This window comes from Prosopis cineraria, unplaced genomic scaffold (assembly GCF_029017545.1).
Source record: "Prosopis cineraria cultivar Desert tree isolate PC_DT_omini unplaced genomic scaffold, ASM2901754v1 PC5, whole genome shotgun sequence".
Taxonomy (NCBI): Eukaryota; Viridiplantae; Streptophyta; class Magnoliopsida; order Fabales; family Fabaceae; genus Prosopis; species Prosopis cineraria.
The window spans coordinates 38,173,294-38,187,738 of record NW_026555336.1 but is presented as its reverse complement, the minus strand read 5'-3'; the positions used below and the strand labels follow the sequence as shown (position 1 = coordinate 38,187,738).

The 14,445-nt window shown below is 33.5% G+C and overlaps 2 protein-coding genes across 2 annotated transcripts; both read right to left on the bottom strand.

Annotated features, from left to right (window-relative positions):
* Positions 1 to 1,305: 1,305 nt before the first annotated feature.
* On the bottom strand, positions 1,306 to 2,438 carry LOC129311821 (NDR1/HIN1-like protein 12). The gene is made up of 2 exons (XM_054954294.1): positions 1,525 to 2,438; positions 1,306 to 1,438 (listed from the first exon to the last, which is right to left on the bottom strand). Exon 1 carries the CDS (start codon positions 2,267 to 2,269, stop codon positions 1,643 to 1,645), a length of 627 nt encoding a protein of 208 aa, XP_054810269.1. The 5' UTR covers positions 2,270 to 2,438; the 3' UTR covers positions 1,306 to 1,438; positions 1,525 to 1,642.
* Positions 2,439 to 4,674: 2,236 nt separating this feature from the next.
* Positions 4,675 to 12,500, bottom strand: LOC129310713 (probable DNA primase large subunit). Its single transcript, XM_054952629.1, is given in 20 exon segments — positions 4,675 to 4,952; positions 5,663 to 5,770; positions 5,859 to 5,952; positions 6,573 to 6,658; positions 7,332 to 7,406; positions 7,724 to 7,783; positions 8,382 to 8,441; positions 8,572 to 8,661; positions 8,745 to 8,792; positions 8,867 to 8,915; positions 9,669 to 9,733; positions 9,858 to 9,941; positions 10,424 to 10,443; positions 10,802 to 10,859; positions 10,990 to 11,049; positions 11,137 to 11,218; positions 11,632 to 11,735; positions 11,816 to 11,877; positions 12,363 to 12,446; positions 12,449 to 12,500. Coding segments are annotated over 20 exon segments (1,374 nt in total). The 3' UTR covers positions 4,675 to 4,919.
* Positions 12,501 to 14,445: the final 1,945 nt, after the last annotated feature.

Below are 14,445 nucleotides of genomic sequence, written 5' to 3'. Positions count from 1 at the left end.
TATATCAGAATTGTGAAAAAGAAAATGAAATTGACATGGAATTCTTCGGTTGGCTTGTTTGGTATACCAGAATTGCTTTCTTGAAGGAATATGATTCCATCAATTTTGATAGAATTCAATTCCATTGTAGAGACCATGAAATCCACCAACTCAACATAAAATTAGCTTATGTGTTATTAAAAAATAAAATAAAAGTATTTTGAGCTTTAAAAGTACATTCTTTATTTTTTTATTGTTAAGTTTTTCATTAAAAAGATAAAATAAAGGGTATTTTAATTTTTTATATTTTAAATACATATACTTATCAAAATTATATCATGATTCTATTTTAATATCAAACACACTTTTAAAACTCAATTCAATTTCGATTTCGATTTTGATTTCAATTTCAATTTTGATTCCGATTCTATCAAAAACTCTTCCATCATATCAAACAAGCCTAAGATTTTTCTTTATGGGTTAGCTCTTGAATCCAAATTCCACTCTCTTTTTCGGCCCAAAAAAAACTTCACTCTCTTTCTTGAAAATTGCTTCTCAAAAATTTAAATTCATTCCAATAAAAAAAAAGGGGGGGGGGCCTTTCCCAATAAAAAACAAACAAGCAAACAAACGGGGCCTTAAATTCTCAAATAAAATTTTCCACTCACGCGGAACTTAATTACTCCTGAGCAGCAGACCAAACGCATAACACTTCCCAGATTAAGCGCCTTGGGAAAGGCGTTCAAAGAAGGAAAAGTTGACATCTTTGAATGCCTTTACTATTTATTTATTCCTTAATTTATTTTAATTATTAAGGTTTAGGTAGGATTTGCTTTTTCTAGTGCCTTCCTCTTGCTTTAATCATCACTACCTTCCCACTTTTGCCGGCAATCGCATCATCCCATTTTCATAATAAAGGAACTGACACCATATATTTAAGGCTAAAACTAATTAACCCAAATAAACTAAGCTAATATACTATGTTAAACTTTGCTTTATCTGCTAATACTTTTACATCCCATTTTCTCCCCCCCTTTTTTTTTAGTTTGGGGTGTTCTGACATGATGATCACTTGCAGACCCAGGCACCATCTTCAATGAATTATCAATTATGTATACAGCTCCCAGCACTTGCTTTCTGCAAAATTTATCTCAACTTTCGCTTTTCTTTTCTAGCCGCCTTCTTTGTTTGAATTGTTGTTCTATTTTAAATTTGTCCCTGGCTGCATGCAACAAAACTAACATCACCGATGTCTGGCATGAAAAAAGTAAATATTGTTACTTTATTTTTTGCATTTAACATTAAAATCATTAATAATCATAATAATTATGACAAATGATCAGACTCATCATATTACAAGTTGAAAATGAAATAGACATCAAAATATAATTCACCTCCCATGAGACTGTAATATATTAAGTATTATATCATTCTGAAGATCAAGGTTCTTCATCAGTTCCTGGACGATATATAGAAGTGCAGATTAGTCTAAGACGACCTTTAAAAGCAAGAGATGGAATCTAAGGTATCCACTAATCTTATTACCTAAACATCTCCACTTTGAAGGAGGAGGAGGAGGAAGAAGGTTTTATATATGTTGCTATATGGAAAGAAGAAGAAACGAGTATGATATATATATATATATATATATATATAAGAAATATCATTTTGACTTGGAAGTGCAGCGCGAGGGAATGTAAGAGCCATTCATGGGATGAAACTTGAGCCTGCAATTCAAATGGCAAGCGAATTTTACAGAACCCAGAGGGCCGACCCTCCACTGAGTTCTGGCATCTCCTTTGAGATCAAAAGCAATCTCATTCTGCTTCCATGCCTGGTTTATTCGCTCCATCTGATCAGGAGTTAACGGAATAGACGAAGACTGAACCACATAATTCAGATCCCTCGAACTGTTCTTGGGAACCTCAAAAGGGTCCGCAACAAGCATCGCGATGCCCTGACCCTGGAACGTCAGGTTGAACCTGATATCGGAGAACGTCGCGTGAGCCTTCGCATTCCCGTTCTGAGCTCTCACCACTACGGTGATCTGCGTCTCCATAAGACCTGCGTAGTCGTTTCGGAGGAGGTCTAAGTGAGCGTTGGTGACGCTGATCACCGGAACCCTAGGGTGGATCACGAGGTAGCCGATGAAGACGACGAGGCCGACGATGACAACGGCGACGGCGATGATGACGCAGATGACGGCTAAGAGCCAGATTAAGGGGTGGGTGCGGCGGCCAGCGCCTTCATGAGGGATTTTTCTCTTGAATCGGGGTAGTTTTGGAGGCATGGAGGTGTTGGTGATGCGGGCCACAGGGGGACGGCATCAACGAGGTCGATGACGAAGAGTCAGAAGGCTAGCTCATGCTCTTGTGAATTTTTATGTTGAAGCAGGAAATGGCCTTCACAAGATTGTCAAATTTTGGTTCTTAACTCCAATTGGTGGGAAGGTTTCAGTATCTTCTTTTCCCCCTCGCTAAGCATTTGGCGTGTTCAAATATTTAAATATTGTTTCCACTGTTATTTCTTAAAATATTTTAATATATTTTGGGAAACAGGGAATAAAAAAATGGGAAATCCATTCAAGTGATGAGAAACTAGACTGCACAAACTAAATCGTAAGCCCCGTCATTTATAGTAGTGATTCATAAATAATATGGCCTTTTTTTAATAAATTTTATATTTTTATCAGGAGAGTCATTTATATTTTGTATCCATCCCTGCTTAAAGTTGACATTTACTGGGAGGTGAACGCATAATTGAGTTAACCATACTTTTTTTTAAGGGTAAATGAATAAAAATATTCAAAAAATATTAGTCAAAAGCATCCAAAAATTTAAAGTGAAAAAATGTGCATTAGTGTTCACAAAATTATTTTTTCGTTGCATTTATAACTAAATTATTAAAACCCAAAGACATTGGCAATTATGTTTTGAATATGAAATTTAATAGTTTTACTTACAGATACATTAAAAAAATAATTTAATAAGCATTCGTGTACACATTTAATATCAATTTTTTTATAAATTGACTTTCTAAAGATATTTTGAATCGTACAAGTTTAATATTAACATTTTTTATAATTTTTATAAATTAAATATGAGCCATTCATATTAAATTTGAATGGTTCAAATTCTACACCTCCGCTTCTTACCTTTGAGGAGGGAAGCTAACTCTACTTTCGATAATATAAATAATCGTTACACTTTTAGTGTGTGTATTTTTTGTTTTTAATTTATCAAAAGTTTATTTACTGAAAGTTTATTGGGCAAAAATTAATTTAATAAAAATCAATTGTTATAATGAAATTTGTATTTAGATAAATTTTTTTAAAAGTTAATTTAATAAATTAAAAATTATTTGGATTAAATATAGTGAAATGTAGTTTTAGATGTATAATTATCAAAAAAAATATTAATTTATGATGATTTGTAATGTTTGTCATACAAATTTAATATATTAGAGATGTTTAAAAAATGTGATAAAAATTTTGAATAACATAAAGTTTGATATGTTAAATAATAATAATAAATATAAAGCTTTATATGTTGAAAAAATTATATAATAAATAATTCAACATAAATTAATATTAAAAATTAACATGATTAATTATTCAATTTATAACGTATAATCTGGTCTTTAATTGAATGGCGAACTTCATTTATCTTTTTATCAAAAGTTACAATTAAAATATTAATAGTAAAATGAAAATAATTGTATAAAAATAGTCCAGAAAAAAATATAAAAAATTTTTTTGTGACAAAAATATAAAGAAAGATTAAAAGTAAAAAAAATCATTAAAAATTTTAAATAACATGATCATATCAAAAATCAAAGGAATTACATTTCAAAAACATATTGCAAATACTTCTCTTAATTTTTACCAATTTTACATTCAACAATATTTAAAAAATTTTTTGTAAAATTAGTTTGAAGTGAAATATAATACCTAAACAATATGTAAGAAAAGGTGAGATGTGTCATAATCAAACCCATCTTATTACAAACAGGTGGTGATGAGTGATGAAAGATTGCAGTACAATACTACTGATATATACTTTTTTTTCATTAATGCATCTCTTCCATTAAAAAACCATAAATCTTTCAAAGTTTAATTGAAAAGAAAAATATAGACAAATGATTTGGAACTTTCATGGACTACCAAAGATGTTATCTCTTCGATATTTTAAATAATTGGAAACGGGAAATGCTGCGGAAATATTTCACGTAAAAGATGCTGAAATCACCCACATTAAAAACCAAAAAAATGGAGGGGAAAAAGAAGGTTGGTTCCATTAGAAGGGCAGCAAGCACAGGCTGGTAAACAGAAGTAGAGGGAGTTACATAAATCTTCAAGTTCTTTCATCAATGCCTGTTGCAGCCATATTTTTATCTTAATATTTCCAACTACGTTGGCGGGCAACACTAAACAGATTATCTTCCTTCAGGCCACTTGGCTTTATATCTCCTTCAGACCTTCACCCACTAATCCATCGACAGGGATTTCCCACCTCAGATATCTTAAAGAAACCAACATTATCGACCACATTAAACCAGGTAGGTATGTTGCTGGTTTCTTTCTATTTCTGCTTAAAAAAAAATCGAACTCATTATTAAGGGGAGATATTCTCTCAACTTTGCCCACTAAGGCAACTCCTCTTTATGATTTTTAGGTATATTTCTTGATTCTTGATGTAAGTTGCAATATCAGGTATTAGACACATCTTGATTAATAACTGAACAGATCAATACATAAAAGCAAGCATTCCACAGTAAGAATAGCAAATAGCAAATAAATATACATTTGAATGGAGATGCTTCTGTGTAATTCTATCAGTTCCTCGAGTCATTCAAGGCTCGTCGCTCGCTGTCCCTTGAAGGGAGGGGTCCAAAATCATCATCACACCTCTGAGGTCAGAGACAGCAGTAGATCTTGAAAATCAGGATGCGCCCGGGGGATCTTGCGACTGCACCTTTCAAGCAAAAGGACCCATTAACGAGATGCCATTCGTCACTTGTACTCTCATAATCTAATCTAGAATTGCAGGGGAACCCATGTGCTTCGCCAAGATTTAATATAATTAGTACGAGTTATTGCATGAAATTCGAAAAATAAGTATACCATTTTTAATAGATACATAGATAATATTCTTGAGTTTTCTTCTCCATTTCGAATACGTTTCTAGTTTAACAACCTATCTAGTTTCCCGGCTATCCTGCTGAGCAATTCACCAACTCTAGGATTAACCGTGAAGACATTCTTATACTGACACGCTTCCACACTTTTGTAAACTTATGCTTACACTTGCATGCTTTCAGATTAACGCCTTCTCCTACCCAAGAATCTGCAAGCACTCCTTCCCAAATTTTCCAAGATTTCCCATGATACTGTTATCAAGTGAGACAAACGCACTTGCATTGACTCCTTCCCCTTTTCCTTTCGAAACCATACCGTATCAGTGGCTGGTCTGTTCATATATTACTCGATCTCTAAAGCTTAAACCTCTATTCCCATAACAGCAATTGATTCCCACAGTACACAAAATATAGGTGAACCTGTGCGGCACAATTTTATGGACATAATATACCCCCTGCTACAATTTGCATCTTGTACTTATGATTTATTTTTAATGAGTTTTTCACCAATATTTGTTTCAGCCATGATTTGCAGTATAGGTGTTACCTTTGGCTTCAATATCTTTTGGCTGTCACTAAAGTATTGATTTGGATGGTTAATCCCCGCATCACATTGCTTGCCATGGACAGCTTCAAATGTCAAGGTGCAAGCCAGCTACACAAACGATACCATAGTCGGGCATCAAGCCTCAAGGATAGAAAGAGAATTGAAACTATAAGCAGTTAATGTGGTCGAGGTCTACCTGATAATGTCTATTTCGTACTTTGTCCATTATGTCTTCAATTTCTCGACCATTCACCCCCATTCTGTTAAGAGCAGCTCTAAGATTCTCCTCACTAACAAATACAAATGGCATCAATCAAATATCAACTCATAATCAGGTAAAATAAATAAATGATAAAGTCGTGCGTTTTTAGAAGATAAGAAAGGGATCGAACAACAACTTCAGCTCAAAGTTTAAAAAAATATTAAATGCTATCTCATTTATTGAATAAACCAATGTTGGATTTCTCGTGAAAAATTAATCTCCCCGAACGGGTGATAGCTGACAGATTTATATTAGGCTTCAACTTCACGCCACTAACATCAGATGAAACAATCTGCAATTCGATTAATTAATTAATGATCTCATTCGAGAAAAACTTTTTTCTTTCATCATAGACCTGGATTAATTATACAAGGAAAGAAATGCCAGGCAAGTTTACATGCTAAAGTGTATAGGAAAACCAAAGGTGCTCTTCAAGCAAGAGAAATAAATAGTATGGTTCAGTGAAAAGTATCACATAACAATAATAGATAAACTCCTTTAGCTCAGCAAGACAGAATCTCTTGTCCTAAAAGCGAGAAACGTGTTAAATCAGTGATCAAATATACCCAATAGGTTTAAAAGGCCATCTAACTTGTCTGGCAAAGCTAAAATATCCTCATGAAGTCTGAAAATATTGATAAAAGTGACCTGAAGTGTCGATAGGGGCATCCATGATGATCTCCAACCCCAGGAGTTGATGAAATAATCTTTTGACAAGAATAGGGACTATAATCCTGCAACATCCATTGAATACTAGTCGTTTAAGTTTGACTAACCATGTATACAAACAAGCATCAGGAAGTCTAGATTTTCAGATTAAGTCTTCAAGTGAATCAATGACAATGACAACTCTAAAGTCATCAGCAATACCCAGACAAGCAGACGGGCTCATACCCAGACAATGCTAACCTCCTCTTATGTGAAGGTTAGCATGCTCTAAATTTTATAATAGACCAAGAAACTCTCTTTAAAAGAAAATAAATATAAAGACATATGAGTCAATTTCTTCGAATGCGAATTCTGTAGAAGTTGAATTAAATGACTTCACATTGGTTGTGTCTTTTAAAGTGAACAGTTTTACCCAACTACAGACACGCAGAATGGTGGATGCTAAGTTACAAGCAATGTGTGCGTGTGCCCGGTGAGGGGGTATCATGTCTAGTAAGAAAATTTATTAATCACTATTTGGTCAATATCAATGACCTAGATTACCGCAAAGCCATTGTGGTTAACTATGAATGTGCAATCACATTCGCTGAGTTTTGCATTAAATCATTTTACATCCTGACCATTAATATTTGATCAAATGACTTGCAATGTGTTTCACATACGATATTTGGATGTCTGTGTTCCCACATGAATACTGGCCTCACTAGTTCTGTATTCAACAAAAAGTTAACAACTTACAGTTCTTTTCCCTTCCTTTCCATAATTATGCCGTATGCTGTATGCATATTCTTTGTCAAACCTCTCCAGGCCAACCTACAACAGATTAATTACTTAATGAATGTAAACTGACAAACATAATGCATCACATATGAAAATATATCCAATGACTACTATATACCAAGTTATGTAGAGAGAGAAAGCAAAACTATAATAGCAGGAAGACAGACAAATCCACAGCAATTTATTCTGAAATAATCTACGTAAATCCAATGAAAAACTAAAGTGCCTTTCATTCAAATTTTTTTGTTCATATAATAAAAATGCAAATAATTAGCATCTTTAATTTAACAAAGATTATGGAATTTGTAAGATTTTATTGCCATGAGGATATATACAAGCACCATAATTACCTTTTGAGAGAATTCATGTCTCCAGAATGCAAGGGCATCATCCAGACTCAAACCAACTCCCTTCATGTATCATACAAGGGGAAAAACATGAGAAAAATATGAAGACAAAAAGGAAAAAATGCACATAAATTGGATGGTAGATGAATTGAGAAAACATTAATTTTATCATTGCTAACCTAATATGTTCAACCATAAAATATTCAATTTTTTTGAAAGGAATATCCAAATTCTATCTTTGAAATATCACATACAAGCACCAATATTTAAGAAACCATGATCTCACCATCAAACCTTGATCATCAATGGGGAGAAAGGCATCAAATCCTGACACCACCAGTCAGTATGAAATAGCAATTATTTCAGTTTTTTAAACAAAGAACTGAATGTTTCTTTGCATATATCTCTTATGGACAGGAAACTAGAAAGCACAGCTTTTGCCATGATTCCTTCCAATCATAAAAATTGCTCCTACCCAGGAGGGGAAATAGAAAACTAGAAAAGAAAAAAGGATTGGCTGTATAATGGATGTCCAACCATGCAATGCTGAACACATGTAAAGAAACAGCATGACAGCATGCAGAATTTCCAGCCCAATGAACTAAACCCTGCTGTCACTCATAACTTAATAGAATATACTCAGACAGCTAGTCAATGCAACCTTCAGAAAGAGACCTAGTTGCATCCTTCCTCCATGCTTTAAATGGTGATCCTCTCTCAGCTGCATTAAATAAGTATAACATCATGTGAAATGAGACCCCAAAGAAGTCTAAACAGAAAAAGAGAAACAGAAAGAATAAAAAAATTATAAACATGTAAATTGGTAGCATGATTCTGAAACTAAGTCTAACCTTTTCAAATAAATGACGCATGCACAATGGGAATGAGCTCTTGGCAACTTGATCAATGTCCTTTAATGATATCTGAGCATACTCTCTTGGCTGCAGAAACACTCAACCAAAGTGAACACTTTAATATAACCCACTAGTGATAGAAATAGACAAACACATACGGCATGAATTACCTGAGAATAGTCAGGACCTAGATAACTTGAACATAGGGCTTCCACAATCTACACATAGAAAACTCGTCAACTTCGACACTGATAACAAATTATCAAACCTACAATATGCTAACTAGACTTACAGGAGTCAATCTATCTTTTTCTTGTTCTCTAACTGTAGATGTCCATTTTCTGCAACAAATAATTTAAACTCACGTTTTTATTAAAAAGTTAGGCTTAAAATTGCTGAGAATATAAATGAGAATATATGCTTGTATGCAATTAAACTTATGCAATGATACAAGATAGTAACATCTTCCCAAACAGATGGGAATTAGTTTACAGTTCACCAGCCAGGGAAGGCAGAAACTTCATCAATTCTTCTACTAATATGGCAAAGTTGATAGGCAAGAGTTAGAACCATATAGTGCCAGGGAAAGAAGTTTAGGAGAAGGTTTACTATTTTGAGCAAGCACAATTTCACATACAGTGCACTATAATCAATAAACTTCAGTCGATAGACCAGAAACATGTTTCAATTAACATTACCTTGTGCCAAAGGTAACAAAGTATACTTCAAATTTTAGGAAGACAGAGCAAATAGAAATGGAAGAGAGATTCAAGGCACAGGCACAATTTGACTACTATAACAATAATGATGACAATGTCATTACAGATATCTACAGTGAATGAATAAAATCTACATATTACATAACGTTATATTGTATCTATGTGTATATTGTTACAACAACCTTTTAATAGATAGTTAAATTAAAATGCTGATGAGAAAATAAAGGAGAATCTGAAAAAAGAAAAAAATGTTGACAAAGCCATGCTTTTCTTTCACTGAGCTTATTGCTTACATATATTCTGAGACTGGACAAATTAATAGGTTTTAAAAAAGAAAATCATGAGAAAAGGTTAACAATGAATGGCCAGTCAAACCTGTTTGTGAGTATGAGTGCCTTGGATAGCTGACTGCGGAATATTGTGGCTACCAATGAGACAACCTATGAAGGAAGCAGAGAAATATAGAAAAGATTTCTTTCAACCATTAGCCCTTGAGTTCAAAGAAAGACTGAAGAGATAGCAATTGATGCAGAAGAATAAATACCAGAAATTACAATATCTAACCTGATTCATTCCAACATAAGCATAACCTTGATTTATAAATACTTTCCGACCAGCCACAAGCTCTGGAACTTCTTCAAATGGTACCTACATGGCAGTGAAAAACATGTTAAGCTAACAAAAAAAGCAGGAGAGGTGCAGAGCAAGTAAACACATGAAGTGACGTGTCCAGCAAAAAGCATGAGAATCAGACAGACAGTTAACAGGATACTCTGCAATTTGCTAGAGTTTCTGCCTACACATCCAACAGTATGACTGATAAGTTTCGTGGGAGATTCACACTTTTTTGCTTGATTCACCAAGAACAAGGAGCAGGGGAGGGAGTGGGGAAGAGTGTCAATCAGGAAACTCCTCCATATTAAGGAGGCATATGTGGGATCAAATAACTTCATTGAAGATATGAAAAATATAAAATCATTTATTAAAATGGTATTTCTAGGAGAATAAAGGTCATTTTATCCCAATATACACAAATTTAGATACTGCAACTACTAGCTCCAATTGTAGCCTAAGATCTATTGACTTGAAAGACACAGGTCAAGAATGGGGGCTAAGAAAAAAACACATACCTTGTAGAATATAGTGTCAGCTGCAAAGGACAAGCAAACAAAAATGCAGGCCAATTAGCTTTAGATGTTATAACAATAATTTGGATTGAGTTATGAACTTAAAAAGAAAAAAGCAACATTAAGAATCCTAGACTTCTCTTTTGCATAGGAACTTGCAGGACATATATCCCACTAAATGAATCACCAATAAATATATGCTGTAATCTATTCATGCAGAAGCAAGCAAAGTCCAAAAGTCAGGGCCTTACGTAGCAAGAAATAGTTAAACCGTACAGTGTCTACCTCTAGCATGATAAAATGAACAATAAAATCATTACTGGAAAGATAAATGGTGAATGAGGCAGAAAAAAGAAAGAAAGAACAGAGTTTTGCTCCTACTGTCACGTAGAGGCTGGCCAATGGACCGTGAAACTTGTTCCAATTTGTCCTTCACACTCTGAAAATAACAACTTCATGTCATCATCAGTTCTGAAAAGCATTTTGCATCTATAGAAAGCTGCAAACATTCCCTTCATTTGCAAAACTTGTAAAGGTTAAAGCCAATAAAACAAATGACAAGTAATTACCTCAAATTCCAGATGGCTAACAGCCTTGTAAGGAAGGTCAAATTCTGCCATGATTGCCCTCTGTGAACTCACAAGAAAAGTACATGACAAATTAGCATTTAGGGCTGAAATGCAAACTACAATACATGTTACCTAAGATGATTGTACCTGAGCTTCAGCACTTTCACGATGAAATCGGTAGCGAAATAGTGAAGTTTCCATAGATAGGAACCATTTCCTCAAGTCCTCACTAGATATAAAAAGTGAATATTTTAGTACATAAGAAATAACGTTAAAAAATAACTATAAATTAAATTTATTTAACAATTATCCAAAATGATTTCAATAGTTGGTTGTGCTAGACTGAGGGTGGCATTTCTTACTGTTTCAATTGTGACATCCAATGCTAGTGCATGTGTTGAAAATGTGAGAGATGACTGATGTAAACACATGCTAAATTGCGTCCAGTTTCACCATGAAAAAAGAGTGCTAATAGTTTCAAGTCACACATCATTGACAATAAAATTCAATTACTGAGAATACCCCATTCATGTCAATCAAATATTTTAATGACAAATCACATAGTATGCTTATAATCACGGAAATACGAGGAACATATAAAAGACATGCAATAACAGTAGATAAGGGGGGCCACAGGCTTACGTTCGGCAATACACAAGCCGTAAAACAAAATGAGATATAATATCCTTATTTACAACTTCAGATGCCTGTTGATGCCTCATATGTGCTTTCCATAGATTGTGTACCTGCATAGAGGATATTCCATGGTAATGACCTGTATGATTGGAAATCTAATAGTAAAGTGATAATCAATGTGGGATGTTACTAATTGATCCATTTCTTCTGGTTTCTTTCCCCGAGACAAACCATCAGATATCCCCTTGAGAACTGCAACACACGATAATAACCATCAGCCACACAATTTTGTACAGGTCTAAACTCTTGTTCCTGGAGGAAAAAACGCTCCAAACTCTTGCTAAGTACTGATGATACCTCCGCTACAATAGAATTTGAAAAGACAACACATTGGAAAAATGTCGGCGATTTGATACTTGTTCAGTACATTTTTTGAAACTAATCAAGTCGCTAGCCAATGTTAATACCACGTATTAGAATTAGGCTATATAACTATTTCCAGTTCACGACTGAACTCAAATTATGTTATGCCCACTAACCAGTTAGCTTTTTTCTTTAATTTTTCATTTCTGGTATTCAATCATGAAACAACAATTGCAGAACTCAATATCAGTTAAAGACATTGTAGATAAGCAATGCTATTCAACTGCAAAAGCCTGGACACAAAAATCGCCGCCATTCCGATGAACATATGCAATCAGTATATCGCTGGAATTCGAGGAAGAGAAAAATAAAACCTCGAAGACGATCCAAGGCGTATAACTCGAAATCCTCCAGCCTGACGTCGAGCGGTGGAGCAGAACGATAGAGTGGAAGGGTGTAACAGCATCGTTAGGGGAGATATTCCGATGGCTCTGAGATCGAACAATTTCCATTTTTCTCTGTCGCACGTGAAGCCAGCCCTCGCTGGATAGAGTTTTAGCTGCTTCACTGTTCCCAACGGAAGCGCCAGATGATAGACTGGGGCACAAAATGGCGGGAACGTCAGTCTGTTAAAGTCATTTTTAGGCGGGAGAACTTAGAAAAACGAAGAAAAAAAACGTTTTAGCCTGTTAGTTTTATGGGAAAATTGCCAAAAAAATCCCCACTTATATTGTCGAGGAAATTGTTTTGAGGTATCAAGACCAGTACAAAATGCACACTGGATTTATTACCTTTTACACTAAGCCTACCACGGTATCACCTAATACACGTTGTACCCCAAGTTTTTAACCTTACATGCTATAATAAGGGACAAATTTCATGAAAATACAATTTATTATTTTAAAAATAATGATCTATAAAAAAATAATAACATGGATGATAAATTGTTCAAAAACTAACATGCAATTTGTTGTGCAAAATCATAGAAAATTAGACTATAAAAAAATAAAATTTGTTTAAAAAAGAAGTAGGAATGAGATGCTATGAAGTTAAGAATTGAATATGGAATAGTATTATTAGTAGAAGAGCTTTTGAAAGCAATGTGAAGCAGGCTTGGTGTGTGTAAAGTTATAGGTTTGGAAATCATCTTTAATAAAAGATATGTTTTATAATGATTCTCTTCTCTTTTTATACTTCTTAACCCACATAGTTTATCATTTATAGTACCACAGATAGAACCATTTTATTGTCAATGTAATATTGTCACTTTACCCTTTTTTGAGAACATCTGCCATCATTGTTTTAAATTTAAAAAATTGAAAGACCAAGGTCTCTTGTATTAAATGATGTCTGGTTTCAAAAGATTTCACATTCTAAATAGAAAACATGATGAAAAATGATTATGAAAATGCTTCAAGTCTTGTTCTTTTTATAATTAATGTAAAAATATAAACATAATTTTGGTAACAACAATTCTAACATCACCTACAATGCTAGATTATAAAAATAAAGCTACTAAATGGTTTCCTTAGCGTTAGAAGAGGAATATTTAAAGGTAATTTCATTGAACTTAAATTAAAATTAAGCCCAAGCGCCATTTTACATATTAAAAGGCGTATTCAATTTTAAATTATAATAAAACTAATCCTGTTTTATTTTATTTATTTCATTATTATTATAAATAATTTTTATGCACTGATCCAATATCAATACTATTTAGCGTATAATTCAAGCATTATTAACCGTATACGAGAATTCTTCTGTCATGATTTTTTTATCAACCAAAACGGAAAATTATTTTTTTAAAATATTTAAAGCATTCTATTCTATATAACTTAATTGAATTTTTTTTACCAAACTTAATTTGAATGTTTATGTTTATTTTAAAATATTTAAAGCATTCTATTTTCTATATACTTAATTTGAATTTTTTTTTTACCAAAAATTAATTTGAATTTATGTTTACTAAAGAAATCATTTCAATTCTAAAAAAAATGTTAATTTAATATGCTTCTACCTACAGATTTCACTATTAGTTTTTTTTTTGGTACCATTATTATTGTTGTTGTTATTATTCTGGCGTATTGTATAGATTTCACTATTAACCTAATCGGGACCCAGGTTATTTGCGACAAAAATCCCACAAGCTCGAATGGGTATCCAAATTTAGACAAAGTCCGGAGTTCGACAGAGAGTAAATCAATGGAGCTCACTTCGTCGTTTCCTCCTTCACTTTGTGCTGCTTGCCGTGGATGGCGGTGTCGTCAATGGCAAAGATTGGCTCATTTTTTTTGGGCCCGAATACATGGGCTTAGTTGATCTGGCCCATTTTCCCCCATGAATGAGGGCATTTTGGCATTTTAACATTGTGACAATACATTTTGAATAGAAACCATACAATAATTCCATATATATACACCAAGCATCTTCTTAAACCTCACTTCTATTTCACTCACA

What these genes read in the sequence shown, in the direction of transcription:
- LOC129311821 (XM_054954294.1), bottom strand. Translation starts at nt 2,269, where the DNA reads ATGCCTCCAAAACTACCCCGATTCAAGAGAAAAATCCCTCATGAAGGC.